At 40.1% G+C, this 17144-nt stretch overlaps 1 protein-coding gene across 2 annotated transcripts in view; it reads right to left on the bottom strand.

The window, feature by feature from the left end:
- Positions 1-17144, bottom strand: part of B3GALNT2 (beta-1,3-N-acetylgalactosaminyltransferase 2) — a 34597-nt gene that overhangs the window by 9410 nt on the left and 8043 nt on the right. For both annotated transcript variants that reach the window (XM_053461195.1, XM_053461194.1), the window contains exons 2-9: positions 11561-11708; positions 10466-10566; positions 9982-10172; positions 9012-9107; positions 8517-8627; positions 2516-2594; positions 1435-1618; positions 1163-1288 (exon numbers count right to left, since the gene is read on the bottom strand). In XM_053461195.1, the coding sequence (XP_053317170.1) occupies positions 1163-1288; positions 1435-1618; positions 2516-2594; positions 8517-8627; positions 9012-9107; positions 9982-10172; positions 10466-10566; positions 11561-11708 (1036 nt within the window). The remainder of the gene's footprint in view (positions 1-1162; positions 1289-1434; positions 1619-2515; positions 2595-8516; positions 8628-9011; positions 9108-9981; positions 10173-10465; positions 10567-11560; positions 11709-17144) is intronic.

Here is a 17144-nt window from a genome sequence, read left to right as displayed (position 1 = left end):
ACATCTTCAAGAGTTTACGGTTATTCTGCCATACCCTCACAGTCCACAATTCCTGACATCTCCATCACTGTTGACAACTCCAGTGTCCACCTAACAGACCAAGTTCATTGCCTTGACGCCACCATAAAAAAAATCTCAAAATCCACCCTCTCTCACCCAAGAAACAACCAAATACTAATCCACTCCATTGTTATATCCCATCTGGATTATGGCAACTCCCTAATAACTGGTCTCTCCCTCTCACTACTCCAATTCACCCTGAACACTGAAGCTAGACTAATTTTTCACTTCATCTGTTGCCCCACTGTGCCAATCGCATTACTGGCTCCCCATACCTCCAGAATCAAATTTAAACTCCTGACCATGACTTGTATACCCCTGAAAAACCCTGAACACCCTACATCTCTCACTTCGTATCCAAATACACCACTAACCTCCCTCTTCATTTCTTTCATGACTTGTGTCTCTCTTCCACCATCATTAACTCTTCTGACTTATGTACATGTGCTGTACTTCTCTGGAATTTCCTCCCCGTTCTTTCAGACTCTTCCTTGTATGATAAATTTCAAAAGCGCTCTAAAACCCCACCTTTTCAGAGAAGCATATCACCTTTCCTCCTCCAGCCAGCATACTAATAAAGCCACCTGCAAGACCGACCTCTGCACGTCATTCTTGCATTAATCAACTCATCCAAGCAGTCCTCTCTTACCGTCTTACTCCCCCCTTCAATCATCAACTAGATTGTATGCTCACAAGAGCAGGACCCTCTCTTCTTTCTGTACCGTTATATGGTAAAGTGTTTTATGTCATTTAAAATTATTTTCACTACCTCATATTCTAACTGTGCAACATAATCTACTGGCACCACATAAATAAATGTAATGACTAAGCTAACCCTATTTGCAAGAAAGGCGTATTGCAACAGGTCTTTCATAATCTAAGGTGAAGTGGAAACTCCAACTTTCCACAATTATCACAGTTTAGTGGAGAAACCCTCTCATGTTAACAAGTTTTCCTCTACTGTTGATTTAGTTTTTCATGTGTTTCTAGGTGTCAAGCCATTGTCAAAAGTTTTTTTTGTGGTTCAAACCTTTCATATCACAAATCAAGAATAATTACTTTGGTAAGCATATTATGGTATGTCAAAATGACACATACTTACTTTCCCCACCATGTGTTTGAAGCTTCTAACTTCTTCTGTTCAATCATATTAAACACATTTTCAATGTCGATGTAACAGTCATCATCAGTCTTCAACAGAAACTCAAACCTTGTAAATTCTACTGTCCTGAAACAACAAGTAACGATTTCATTAATGTATGAGGTGAGGTTTATTCATAAAATGTTTCTGGTTATTGAAATTCTTTTACTATTAGAAATTATATTTATTACTTTTTGACCTAAAATATAGCGAGGCAAAAGCAAACCACTTACCAGCTATAGAAATGAAGCAGTTTAGAAGGGACGCTTCTGTAAGTGTCTACTACAGGAACAAAAATAATATCTTGAAAAGTTGTGCTTTCCTCCTGCAATAAGGCATCCTCTTTTTCAAGTGCAGATAAATGGTTTAGAAGTCTCTCTGGACGAGTCTGGAGATTTTGCAAAAGAGTGTCACCCTCTGGAGGGAAAATGCAATATGTAAGTGGAGAGACAATTACTTGTCCGGCTACCATGACGTTAAATGTCTTTGTCTTTTTGGTAATACCACCATGTAAACAGAGCCGTCTTTAACATTAACTTTACCCTGGGCAAGCATTTGCTGACACACGCCAGATACCCCCCCACACACTCACACACCTGTTCAGTAGCATGCAGTCACACCCTCCACCCCAACACCAAAAAAAAAGCCACAAAGAAACAGAAGTACTAGCTGACCCTGCGTTTTAGGAGGAGACAGTGAAGTCTTCTATCCTCCCAGCGCATGGCCTGGTTGCAGGAGTCATCCAAGTCCTAGGGGGTCCAGGTGACCCATGCAACCTCTTCCACACAGGCATTCGCCACGTGGTCGTTGTGGGCACAAGGAGCAGCTGCCCATTTTGCCATTATAGATGCCCTATTTAGGACACACAAAAGCCTAAAGCCTCCCCTCTTAAATAGGGTGAGGTCTGCAAACCACAACATCAAAAATGTATTTTCCATATATTGTAAAAGCATAGGATTCCGCTTAGTCTTCTTTATTAACCCCTAAAATGCCATGATCATTCAACACTGTCACTCTTATGGAGCGATCAGGCAGCAGGGAAATGTCGTGGCAGGTCCCCACACTTCTATGGGGGTCCAAGCAACAAACAGCCCCCTTCCCTGAAGCTGCCTGTGAGAACACGGTTTACCAGCGACTGCGTGTTGAGCCTGTAAAATCGCTCCTCTAAGGAGGTAACTTCACAGAACATTTAACATGGTAGCTTCACCATGAATTACGAAATGCCAACCAAAAGCATGTTGTTTAACTGCTACATGAATCATTTGTGTAGTACAAGTAGAAAATAATGATACAATACATGAATAGCAAGCTTACCATGAATTGTATATGTAAAGCCTCCCGCAATGCCTTCGACACCCTCCGTAAATTCATATGGCAATAGTCCTTCTTCAACCTAAACCAACAACGGAAAGCAGCGTAAAGTGTCAATGCCATGTTGGATAACTAAACTAAATAGTTAGTCTTTAAAAACACTAGACCAACATGTGGTTATTTGCTGATATAATCTGTTGCATAATGTAAGGTATAATTTTATGACAATGATCATAAGAAGAAAGTGCCAACACATAATTGGTAAACGCCTTGGGAAGGCTCATAACACAGTAAGAGATCTCTTGGAGTCTAGTCTAGTAGATCAGGGTGTGGCAGTGGATGTAATCTACTTGGATTTTGCCAAGGCGTTTGACACGATTCCGCACAATAGGTTAGTATTCAAACTGAAAGAAATTGGTCTAAATGCAAATTCTTGTTCTTGGGTAGAACAAGGCTTACAGATAGAGTACAGAGATAAATGGTACATCTTCAAGCTGGTCATAAGAGGTAAGTGGTGTTCCTCAGGGTTCTGTCCTGGGACCAATTTTATTCAACATATTTATAAATGACCTTGCAATAGGCGTTGAAAGTCATGTTTCCGTGTTTGCAGATGACACTAAACTGTAAAGTAATACAATGTGAGCAGGATATTACTTTGCTGCAGAGGGATCTAGATAGACTGGGGGACCGGGCACACAAACGGCAAATTAAATTTAATGTAGATAAATGCAAAGTTATGCACTTTGGGGTAAGGAATGCACAAGCAACCTACACCCTAAATAGTAGTGAATTAGGGATAACAACAAATCATAAAGATTTGGGAATTGTTATAGAAGACAAACTAGGAAACAATGTGCAATGTCAGTCAGCAGTTGCTAAGGCCAGTAAGGTATTGTCATGTATAAAAAAAGGGCATCAATTCACGGGATAAAAATATAATTTTGCCCCTTTATAAATCAATGGTAACACCACACCTTTTAGAAAAACGGCACCTCAGAGGGGATATGATTAGGGCTGCAACTAACGATTATTTTAATAATCGATTAGTTGGCCGATTATTTTTTTGATTAATCTGATAAAAAAATTGCAATTTTTTTTTAATTTAAAATAATGTAATAAAAAACGTACAATTTACACTTTTATCTCTTTATCGCAATGGCCTCTCTCTATTCACCTTCTTATTTTACTGACATAATAAAAGCTACAAGAACCCAAACACAGTGTTTCTCAAACTAGGTTTTAATACAAAGTTATTAGTAAATATTACCGTATATTCCGGCGTATAAGACGACTGGGCGTATAAGACGACCCCCAACTTTTACAGTCCAAATATAGAGTTTGGACTATACTCGCCGTATAAGACTACCCCTCTACCCAGCGTACAACAACCAGCCAATCACGGCAATCGATGTACCTTACCGGTGATTTGCTGGTTGATTTGCTGACATATACATACATGCACTGCCCTTACACACACACACACACACACACACACACACACACATATAATATATATATATATCTACACATATGCCTGTCCATACATACACATTTATACACTGCCCTCACCACACACCCCTGCCTTTACACACACATGTATATGTATATGTGTATATATATATATATATATATATACACACACACACATGTATATATATATATATATATATATATATATATATATACACACACCAGTGTGTATATATATGTATATATATGTATATATATATATACACACACACACACACCAGTGTATATATATATATATATATAAAAACACCAGTGTGTGTGTGTGTATATATGTATATATATATATATATATATATATATGTATATATATATATATATATATATATATATATATATATATATATATATATATATATATATATATATATATATATATATATATATATATATATATATATATATATATATATATATATATATATATATAATTTCTCCCCCCTTTCTCCCTATCTCTTACCTTATCTTCTGTCTTCTTTCTTCCATCCAGTTGTGGGAGCCCGAGGTCTGGCACTTCAGACCTCGGCTTCCCTGCTCTCTAATCACTAGGCGCCGGGACATGACATCATCCCTGCGCTCGGCATCAATAGCCGGCGCCTAGTGATTAGAGAGCAGGGAAGCCGAGGTCTGAAGTGCCAGACCTCGGGCTTCCCTGCTCCCTCATCACTACGCGCCGGCAATTGATGCCGGGCGCCGGGACATGACGGCATCCCTGCGCTCGGCCTCAATAGCCGGCGCCTAGTGATTAGAGAGATTGGTGGCTTCGTGGGAACCTCCGGCTTGGTAAGTACCCGGCGTATAAGACGACCCCCCACTTTTAAGAAGATTTTTTGGGGTTAAAAAGTCGTCTTATACGCCGGAATATACGGTAATTCATATGTTAACTATTTTTCATATTTAATAAAAACTATGAGAAAAAAGCCTTGTTTATATTTTTTTATTTACCAAACTGCCCCAGTTATGCACATCTGACCCCCAGCTTGCCACTCTGCCCCAGATATGCCTTATACCTCCTATATGACAGAGATTCCACTGTGCCCCCGATATGCCTTATACTCCTTATATGCAAGTGGTATGCAACAGAGCCCCCTGATATACCTTTTACCCCCAGATATGTCTTATGCCCCCCTGATATGCCTAATATCAATATGCCGTATACCCCCTATATGCCACTGTGCCCCCTGATATGCCTTATAACTTTCAATATGCCACTCGTCCCCATTTATGCCTTATACCTCCCTATATGCCACTGTGTACCCTGATATGCCACTCCGCCCCCCATAAATGCCCTGCACCACCCTGAAATTCATTATACTCCCTGATTCACCACTCTGCCTCCCCCAGATATGCCACTCTGAAATTCATTATACCCCCCATACACCACTATAACTCCCCCAGATATGCCATTCTGCCTCCCTGAAATTCATTACACCCCTATACAGCACTCTGCTACTCTGAAATTCATTATACCCCCCCATATACCACTATAACTCACCCATATACCACTCTGCCTCTCTCCCCCTCCCATACACCACTCTGCCTCCTCCCCCTCCAATACACCACTCTGCCTCTCTCCCCCCTCCCATACACCACTCTGCCTCTCTCCCCCTCCCATACACCACTCTGCCTCCTCCCCCCTCCCATACACCACTTTGCCTCCTCCCCCTCCCATACACCACTCTGCCTCCTCCCCCTCCCATACACCACTCTGCCTCCTCCCCCCCTCCCATACACCACTCTGCCTCCTCCCCCCTCCCATACACCACTCTGCCTCCTCTCCCTTCCCATACACCACTCTGGCTCCTCCCCCCTCCCATACACCACCCTGCCCCCTCCCATACACCACTCTGCCCCCTCCCATACACCACTCTGGCTCCTCCCCCCTCCCATACACTACTTTGCCTCCTCCCCCTCCCAAACACTACTCTGCCTCCTGTCAGCAACGGAGGTTCACAAGACACCAGGGAGCCGGGTAGAGAGGCAGAGTGGCTCCCATACACAACTCTGCCTCCTCCCCCCTCCCATACACCGCTCTGCCTCTCTCCCGACTCCCTGGTGTCTTGTGAACCTCCGTTGCTGACAGGCACTTTCACTGCAGCTTCATAGTGGAGAGGAGAGGCGGAAGTTGTCTGCGCGCATCACACGGACACCCACCGTCTGACAGTGAGGGGAATCCAGGTCCCCTGCAGCGTTGCGAGGGATCTGGATTCTAGTGTTATAATCCGATCTCTGTTTGAGGTCGGATTATATAAGGAGAGGAGTTTTTCAGAGCATTTGCTCAGAAAAATTTTTTTTATAATCGATAATGAAAATCGTCAACAATTTTCATTATCGATTATTATCGATTTTATCGATTAGTTGTTTCAGCCCTAGAAATGACAGCATTATATAAATATATTCAGGGCTAATACAAACCATTGTGTGGAAATCTATTCATAAACAGGACTAAGCATAGGACACGCGATCATGCATTTACACTGGAGGAAAAGAGATTTCACAAAGAGAGAAGGCAAAGGAAAGGGTTTTTTACGGTTAGGACAATAAAGATATGGAATTCTCTGCCTGCAGAGGTAGTTTTATCAGAGTCTGTACAGACATTTAAACAACAATTGGATGTATACTTGCAAAAACATAATATTCAGGGATATAATTTTTAAATTAAGGGGAAATGGCTTTTTGATCCAAGGAGAGATCTGACTGCCATTGTGGGGTCAAGAAGGAATTTTTCCCCCCGAATTTGTCCAACATCTGAAAGAGCCACAACTGGGTTTTTTGCCTTCTTTTGGATCAAGAGCGAGAAATAAACAGATATGAGAAAGGCTGAACTTGATGGACGCATGTCTTTTTCAGCCTATGTAACTATATGTAGTCTTATGTGAATGAAATTGCAGCCCAGAAAGCAACATACATAAGATGAACACCAATTAATTTTTCATAAAAAATAGACCTCTGGGGTCCTGAAAGCTTATCTAACATACCTAACCCATGTACATACCCAGATTAACTATGCATTATGCTGGACCAGCTCAGCCCTTCTTACCGGGAAAGGTTACTGAGTTTAGGCCTTTATTACATATAGTAATTGAGTGGAAATATTTGGCCTAAACTACAAACCCCTGGTTTAGTAAATACACCAGGGTCGTCTTGGTTGTGTCTAGTATCAAGAAGTGCTGTGCAGATGAGCTCACACATGGCAAGTACTTTTACCGTCCAACTGTCACTACAGACACTCCTGTCAGCTAACATGAAATTGAGGCGCTCACCAAACTTGGACAATAGAAGACTAGAAGAACGTTGCCTGGACCGATGAGTCTCTATTCCAGCTGCAACATTCAGATGGCAGGGTCTAAATTTGGCATAAAAAACAACATGGAAGTATAGCTCCATCCTGCCTTGTATCAACGGTTGAGGCTGGTGGTGGTGTAATGGTGTGGGGGACATTTTCTTGGCACACTTTGGGCCCTTTAGTACCAACTGAGCATTGTTTAAACACAACAGCCTACCTGAGTATTGTTGCTGACCATATCCATCCCTTTATGACCACAGTGTACCCATCTTCTGATGGCTACTTCCATCAGAATAATGCACCATGTCACAAAGCTCACAATTGATTTCTTGAACATGACAATGAGTTCACTGTACTCCAATGGTCTCCACAGTCACCAGATCTCAATCCAATAGAGCACTTTTGGGATGTGGTAGAATGGGAGATTCGCATCATGGAAGCAAAGCCGACAAAACTGCAGCAACTGCGTGATGCCATCATGCACATATGGACCAAAATCTCTGAAGAATGTTTCCAGCACCTTGTAGAAAGTATGCCACGAGGAATGAAGGCAGTTCTGCAGGTACAAGGGGGTCCAACCGGGTACTAGCAAGGTGTACCTAATAAAGTGGCCAGTGAGTGTATATATAGAAATACAGAGCACAGACTTTTAATGTCACTTGTGACAGTATAACAGTGCAACATAATATAGTGTGAGTCAAGAAGATTTTTCTATTTTTCAAGGAAGAAGCTGCCACAAACCTCAAGTGGTGCTTGTTAATGGGGCACCTCTCATTTATCTGAAAGAGGGGCCCCAATAAAGCAAGCACAATTAAATACACCTAAAATAAATACCCTTTTTATCATCGAGTGTAACTGATAACAGCGGGAAGAGTTTAACGCTGGTGAACTGGATGGGAATAAAATAATACTTGAGGTAAACACATCTCATGGCATTTTAGGAATATCAAACTTAAAATAATTGATTAAAAACAGAAGGCATAATTCATTACTTGTAAATCAACATGCATCTGACAGACTCATTAAAGCAGAAATAAACAAGCTTAAACCATTGGCCTTCCTTGGGCTACACACCTCAGGGTTTTTAGCAATTTACAATTTCATTATAAAGGGAAGTGTAACACCTAGAGAGTGGCCTACTTGTAGTATTAGTACATAGGATAGATAGAACAATGTCAGTCAGTTACTTACTGTTGTAAGCCTGAGTATTCCACCTCCATCGTTTACAATTACGTGGTGCACGTTTCCTGAAATTAAGCCTTCCGCATCATGGCTTTCCCAAACCACTGTGCCTTCAAAACTCTACAACAGTATACGTGAATACCAAATGAAATATCAACCAATTATTTTAAGCATACTATAAATTTAGTGTTAAGAGAAAAATGATAGCCATGATCTCATAAAAAGGTGGTATACTCAAAATGACAAGTTAACAGAATGAAGCCATCAAGAAACGTTAGTAGTCTCTTGAGATATAAATCGAGATGTAAAAAGTAGGTCAAGTGAAATCATGTCACAGATGTATCAAAGGGATAAAGTCAAGTGAATGAACAAAGAAATCGAGACCACTGCTGAATTTGAGACGCATTATGCCATAAGTGTTATATTCTTGCGGGAAAGAATAAGTAAGAAAAATAAAACAATATGCTTCTGTTTTATATAACTCTTAGTTAAAGCTAAGCTCACCTCTGGTAATATAAATTGTTCCACTGGTTTGTACCATATCCTATTCACCTGTACACCAGAGCTTGCTGGGCTAAAACGAGCACTAAATAGAGCTTCCTGCATAGACAGAAATATGAAAATTATAAACAGAACAAACAAGAAGTGCATTAATTCCAGTAAGTTAATTGGCCACTTTATCAAAATACATCTTGTATTACAAATATAGAAGCAGGAGACAATTTACTACTTATAATAAGTATTTGTCATGTAGACCCCCAAAACTAAATATTGCTAACGAGTTTTGAAGAACAAGGGCTGCACTCCCCCTCCACAAAATATTATTTTATAGGCTGTTCATATGGCAGGGTTAGGCAATCACTTTTTTGCCTGAATAGAACCAAACGCAACAATAGAACAGAAGGATGATTAGTTAGCAAGAGGAAGTAATATGTATTTCGTGCCCAAAGCAAATTGAGTCAGCTGGCAACTGCACCAGCATAAGAATCCCTGTGGCATTCATGCTGCTTATAGGCAAATTTGGTTGCCCTGTTATCCCACTGGAAGCTATTAAAAGAAAAATGAAAACTATTTAAAAACGGTCTCACAGGATACGCATTTCAGCAGGCTTGCTAGCTTGAATATTTATGTCTCAATGAAACAATTTGTTAATAGAATATTTCCCTGAATGATGTTGGGGAGGGGTGAAGGAGTTGAAGAGTGGCTGATGTAACTTTGAAGGGAACATTCATACGTTCTTTTACAGCCAACAGGACATGGATAAGGTCAGTCACATCACACGGAAAGTTCTGTCTTAACCTATACAAACTTAAATCAGTTATATCTTCATCCAAAAATAGACAAAATCAAAGTGCCCATATTTACCCATTTCTAAAATGTTAACTTGAGTCACCTTGCTAAAGTTAAAGGTAACTTTGAGGGTGCCTAAATGATAATACTTCTAAACATCATCATATAGCAATGTTATTTATACCTCATGTTCTGCTTGAAAAAGTTTTACAGTTATATTCCTCTGGAAGCCTGCAATATTGTCATGCTGAAATACTCCAAGCCGGGTGATTATCACAGGGTGAAGGACACGGAAATTCACATTAACCACTGTGTGTTCAGTAAGCACACCAACAGCTTCTGGTATGGTGAAAGATTCGATCTCCTGCTTCAGAACTGAAATTATATAAAATTAAATCTGTCAGCTGAATTTAGCAGAAAACAAGCAAGTCTAGTATAGCAAATCTGACAAACTCAGATGTGATTTCCATAGAATCCAAAGAAGAACCTGCACAAACAAACAATTTATAGATTTTCTACCTTCTGGATATGTCTTTTTTTGAATAGACATTCAATTTAAAACCATTTAATCATGTTCTATATTACTATATTGAAGGGCTGTAAAGTATTACTTTATGCTTTGCTATAAGGTTTGATTATGGTTTGCTTTAATATATATATATTCATACTTGGATTACTGATGTTCAGAGTTTTGCAGGAGTAAGGGTCTTCCCGATCTTCAACAGGAACATCACAGCCATGAGATCCTATAATGAATTTCACAAGAACGCTACAAGCACAAAAACGTTTTAGAGTGTAATATTTCAACATTTGGTTAAACCTGGATGTGTCTATACGTTTATCATCAATTTGGTAGACCAAAGGTAAAATGTAGGCATAGAATGCAACTCAATGTTAAAACAAGAAGAAGCTTATAACACACGTAAACGTGCTGTTCTTCGTCTACTCATCAAATTAAACACTTTTGTAACAGCATTCCTAGTACTCTTGAATGCCCAAACCCTTCCCAGAAATAATTCTTTAATCATACAGAATTTTGCCTCATTCATAATTGTCTGTGTTCAAACAAAGAAATAGAGAAAGGAGAAACTACAGATCATACTAATGGGGAAATGTGCACTTTTTAAAACTTTTCATACAAAATAAGTCACATTAAAGATAAAAATCTAATTGGAATATGTTGTATGCTAGAACTTGACAAAATACAAACAGAAATGGTAATTTTTTTTTACAGATTGTAAGGTTTATCCTAAGAATGCACAGACACCTAAACCATGATATAAAGGGCGTGTAAAAATGGGATTACGCCACTAAACAGTAGAGTGAATTCACTATAGAGTCATCAGTTGGTGAAGATCTCCAGCCCTATTTACGCAAAATACATACCGGAGAATAGTTATTGTAGACTTCATTGCATTATACTGTATGAAAGTCTACACAAGCATTCTCCCCCTTTAGTGAATAAACCATTTTTTAGGAAATTAACAACAGCTGATGAAATATCTGAAAACGGATGTTTAGCTAGTATATGTGTGGCACAAGAGGACCGGCACCTCATGGACTGGGGGGCCATTAACCCCCCCCGTTAACTAAGAATTTTGCAGCAGTTAATAAATAAATAGTTAGAGGTCTGGCAACAAATGGAACCCTCGTTAACTAGGGTTGAGATAATGAGATATTACAGTTAGAGCAGAGAAGATCTTTAGCTCCTTGTCATGCAGTAATTTTTGAAGTAGTATACAAAAACAATGAAACTTGTTTACCGATGACTTAATGAGGAGTGCTGATGTAAGTGCTGAAGCCATGTGTTCCGTATGGCGTTTCGCAGTTCATGATTATGTCTAGCCGACAACACCCCTACAACAACATCATATTTTCTCTGCCTCCAAAGAGGAAAACTGTAATACAGTCCTGAGAAAGAAAATCAAAACATTTTTATTAGGGAAAGAGAGAAAAATTAATTTAGGAGAGAGTAGAATAATACGAAGTATATACAGAACCAAACTGGATAAGGACAAACATCTGTTCATGATGAGTATATATATGCGCTGCCATATATTCAATTTAATATTTCACCATTTGAGATACATGAAAACCTTGCTACACACAATATTTTTGAAGCTCCCTTTAACCCAAGTAATACGTAGTCAACCTAAATATGAATTGTATGTGTATCTCCCACAGTGATTTTTTTTTAATTACTTTTATAAACAGGTGCTTTTATTAAAGGAAAGATAACAAAAAATAATCTAGGAGAGAGTTGAATAAATGAAGTATATACAGAACTAGGGCTGAAACAACTAATCGATAATAATCGATAATGAAAATAGTTGACGATTTTCATTATCGATTATAAAAAAAATTTTTCTGAGCAAATGCTCTGAAAAACTCCTCTCCTTATATAATCTGACCTCAAACAGATATCGGATTATAACACTAGAATCCAAATCCTCCGCAACGCTGCAGGGGACCTGGATTCCCCTCACTGTCAGCCGGTGGGGGTCTGCGCGATGCGCACAGACAGCCTCCGTTACTGCCCTTCACTTACGCTGAGGCTTCACTTGCCTGTCAGCAACGGAGGTTCACAAAACACGAGGGAGTCGGGAGAGAGGCAGAGTGGTGTATGGGAGGGGGGAGGAGTCGGAGTGGTGTATGGGAGCCACCCTCCCATACACCACTCTGGCTCCTCCCCCTCCCATACACCACTCTGCCTCTCTACCCGGCTCCCTGGTGTCTTGTGAACCTCCGTTGCTGACAGGAGGCAGAGTGATGTATGGGAGGGAGGAGAAGGCAGAGTGGTGTATGGGAGGGGGGAGGAGGCAAAGTGGTGTATGGGAGGGGGAGGAGACAGAGTGGTGTATGGGAGGGGGGGAGGCAGAGTGGTGTATGGGAGGGAGGGGAGGCAGAGTGGTGTATGAGTGAGCTATAGTGGTGTATGGGGGGTATAATGAATTTCAGGGTAGCAGAGTGGTGTATGGGGGTGTAATGAATTTCAGGGAGGCAGAATGGCATATCTGGGGGAGTTATAGTGGTGTATAGGGGGGGAGGTAGAGTGGTGTATGGGGGTATAATGAATTTCAGAGTGGCACATCTGGGGGAGGCAGAGTGGTGAATCAGGGAGTAAAATTAATTTCAGGGTGGTGCAGGGCATTTATGGGAGGCGGAGTGACATATCAGGGTGCACAGTGGCATATAGGGAGGTATAAGGCATAAATGGGGGCAGGTGGCATATTGGAAGTTATAAGGCATATCAGGGGGCATATAAGGAGTATAAGGCATATTGGGGGCACAGTGGCATATCAGGGGGTACAGTGTAATCTCTGGCATATAGGAGGTATAAGGCATATATGGGGGCAGAGTGGCAAGCTGGGGGTCGGATGTGCATAACTGGGGGCAGTTTGGTAAATAAAAAAATATAAACAAGGCTTTTTTCTCATAGTTCTTATTAAATATGAAAAATAGTTAACATCTCACTTACTAATAACTTTGTATTAAAACCTAGTTTGAGAAACACTGGGTTTGGGTTCTTGTAGCTTTTATTATGTCAGTAAAATAAGGTGAATAGAGAGAGGCCATTGCGATAAAGAGATGAAAGTGTAAATTGTACGTTTTTTATTACATTATTTTAAATAAAAAAAAAATTTCATTTTTTAATCCAATTAATCGAAAAAATAATCGGCCAACTAATCGATTATTAAAATAAACGTTAGTTGCAGCCCTATACAGAACCAAAGTGGACAAGGACGAATGTGAGTTATCTACAGCTGTATGAAACATCTGTTCATGTTGGAGTATCTATATGCTGCCAGCTCAATGAGAGATCAATGGATTCAATTTAATACTAATGTAACCATTTGAGATACATGAAAACCCTGCTACAAACTATATTTTTTTGAAGCTTTCTTTAACCCAAGTAACAAGTAATCAACCTAAATATGAATTGCATGTGTATCTCCCGCTGTGATATGTTATTACTTTTGTAAACAGTGGTTGGTGGCCTCAAAAAGGCTATTAGAATTAATTGGTTGACTGGAGTAGTAAGGGAGGTGGCTGGGGTTATTATTTTAGAGGAGATCTGGTCAGTGTCTTAATATTTTATTAAACTATGATAATGCTCTTAAATTTTTACTAGAATGGGTATAATCAGCAGCTAGAGATGTCTCAATAGGAATATATATTATATAAAATCAGATCAGTTTGTTGGGTCCAGGTCTCATTTGAGACACGGTAGAGGTCCCATATTTCATTTAAACTATATATTTCCAAAAACTAGACAGCTCAGGGAATCTAGTTAAGAGGTAAATTGGCCTGTCCCATGCAGCTGATTCCACATCAACTTCCACATTTTTTTTACATCCACGTTGCGGTTTCACCATGTTTATTTTTCTGAGCGTATGTGTGAAAGAACAAAACAGGTCTTGATTTGTTTTCAGCAACACCCCCTTGAGTACAGCAATACCCCACATGCATAGATAAGTCATATTTCTCAGACATTGTGGAGTCAAAGCTGTAACATGCGCATTTCAGTTTTCAAACTTGAAATTTTGACAGATCACTTTAATAGGCCCGCGTCTCATTTGAGACACAGTAAAAGGTCAAAATATTAATGTAATCCCATAAAAATAGATATTCACTGAAAGCACAAAGCCCAAATACCTGAAAGTCAGCCCCTAACCTTTCAGTTTAGAGACAATAGGGGTTAGCTGATAGCATAAGGGGTAGCATTACGACAGCCTGGGTGAATAGTTATAAGTAGGATTAGGTAAAGTTACAGTACTGTAGTGTTAAGAGATTATGATCAGATTAGGTCCCTGGCTATTGAAGTGACATGGATCAATGAGTAGTGACCAAAAAGGTTATTAATCAATGATCACATAGTATTTCATCAGGTTAAATATATAATGTACTGTTTTATATGTATAGCTATCAGCCAAGAAACAAGCAGCACCCTAACCTGTGATCGCTGGGTTACCTGGAAGGAACGATCAAAGTCTCGAGGAGGGGGGAAACCAGGGGCTCGAGGTTGCTGTGCTGGCCTGCCCAGACACCTAGGCAGACAGCAGTGACAGTGCCTCCGCAATCACCACGATTGTAGCGACGTGTGGGCATTTTTTTTTTTGCATCATGTACCAGGTACGTCACAGAATCGATGAGCCCGTCACCAGGAAGTATACCCTCTATGGTTTCACATATCAGGACATAATCATCTGTTCCTTATACAATCTCAGATGAAAAACAACACATAAAATGTTACCCCTTGTCATGATTTATTCAACAAAAATAAAGCCAAAATGGAGAAGCCGTGAGTGAAAAACCAAGCTTTGGCTGTCAGACAGATGGCCTCATATTTCACTCCAGAATACTGTGGTACAAAGGAGTATATGGTCGGCTCAATGACTACAAGGTTCCCAGGTCCTGTGGCTGCAAAACAAGCCCAGATCATCACCCCTCCACCACCGTGCTTGACAGTTGGTGAGGTGTTTGTGCCACTATGCTGTGTTTGATTTTGGCCAGACATTTCCACTTTGGTCTAAGCAGTGCTGCCATGTTCTTTTTAGAGATTAGAGGCTCTCATGGCAACCCTTCCAAACAAACTATATTTGTTCAGTCTTTCTAATTGTACTGTCATGAACATTAACATTTATCATGAAGAGGCCTGTGTAACTCTTGGCTTTTTTCTCTGAGCATTGCACTGTCTGCCCTTGGGGTGAATTTGCTGGAACATCCTTTCCTTGGAAGATTGGCAACTGTTTTCCACTGTAATCCTTCTCACTGTAGAATGATGGATTTTAAAATGTTTGGAAATGGCCTTATTACCCTTCCCAGATTGATGGACAACAATTGCTTCTGTAAGAACTTTGCTGAAGTCTTTCATCCTTGGCATTGTGTTAACACAGACCTAAATGCTCCAGACCAGCAAACTGCTAAAACTTCAGCTTTTATAGAGGTGGTCACGCTTGCCGATGCTCAATTAATCAAGGGCATTTGATTAGCAGGACCTGTCTGCTACTTAGCATCTTAATTCCTATGGAAGCAGTGTGTACTTAATTGTTCACACAAAGCTTCTCCATTTTGGGTTTATTTTTATTGAATAAATCACAAAACAGTGTAATATGTAATGTATTGTTCATCTGAGTTGTATTTACCTAATTTTAGACCTGTTAAGGAACAGATGATTGTTATGTCCTGATATGTAAAACCATAGAATTCCTAGAAGCTGCATTTTTTTTCCACAGACAGGATTAAAAGGGAGCAGTGATTCCAATGTTGTGCCAGACCTTAGTAAGATAAACACTAGTAGGAAAACATAAAAAAAAAACAAAAAACAAAACTAAACAACTGTACAGATATATCCCTCACCACCTAAAGTATAATGTGCTTAATATGCTCTAATTGTGGCCTCCTTATAAAGAGAAGTTATTAATAGCTATATGGAGCTAGAAACTGACTTGCAGCCTACATGGCTTTACATGAAATAAATACGGATTTTAGTTTCCAACAGCTGGCATTGTAGCACAACATGATGCTCTGAAAATAGTGCATATGTATTAGGTATCCAAATAAAAATAGATGGCAATTATTTTTACTTAATGTACAGAAACCTTTGCCTCATAAGAACTTTATTGACAGCATATGCTAATTTGACACTTTTTTTTTACCACAATTCCCCTCAAATTATAAACTGCTCTTTTAATGATAAGTATGATTTTCTTTGCAATACATACGTATCATATACACTACTCAAAATAATAAAGGGAACAGTTAAACAACACAATGTAACTCAAAGTCAATCACACTTCTGTGAAATCACACTGTCCACTCAGGAAGCAACACTGATGGACAATCAGTTTCACATGCTGTTGTGCAAATGGAACAGACAACAGGTGGAAATTATAGGCAATTAGCAAGACACCCTCAATAAAGGAATAGTTCTGCAGGTGGTGACCACAGACCACTTCTCAGTTCCTATGCTTCCTGGCTGATGTTTTGGTCACTTTTGAATGCTGGCGGTGCTTTCACTCTAGTGGTAGCATGAGACGGAGTCTACAACCCGCACAAGTGGCTCAGGTAGTGCAGCTCATCCAGGATGGCACATCAATGCGAGCTGTGGCAAGAAGGTTTGCTGTGTCTGTCAGCGTATTGTCCAGAGCATGGAGGCGCTACCAGGAGACAGGCCAGTACATCAGGAGACGTGGAGGAGGCCGTAGGAGGGCAACAACCCAGCAGCAGGACAGCTACCTCCGCCTTTGTGCAAGGAGGAGCACTGCCAGAGCCCTGCAAAATGACCTCCAGCAGGCCACAAATGTGCATGTGTCCACTCAAACAGGCAGAAACAGACTCCATGAG

Source organism: Spea bombifrons, chromosome 3, assembly GCF_027358695.1.
Source record: "Spea bombifrons isolate aSpeBom1 chromosome 3, aSpeBom1.2.pri, whole genome shotgun sequence".
NCBI classification, from domain to species: domain Eukaryota; kingdom Metazoa; phylum Chordata; class Amphibia; order Anura; family Pelobatidae; genus Spea; species Spea bombifrons.
Note: the sequence above shows the minus strand (reverse complement) of the source record. Positions and strands in the feature narration are given on the sequence as shown.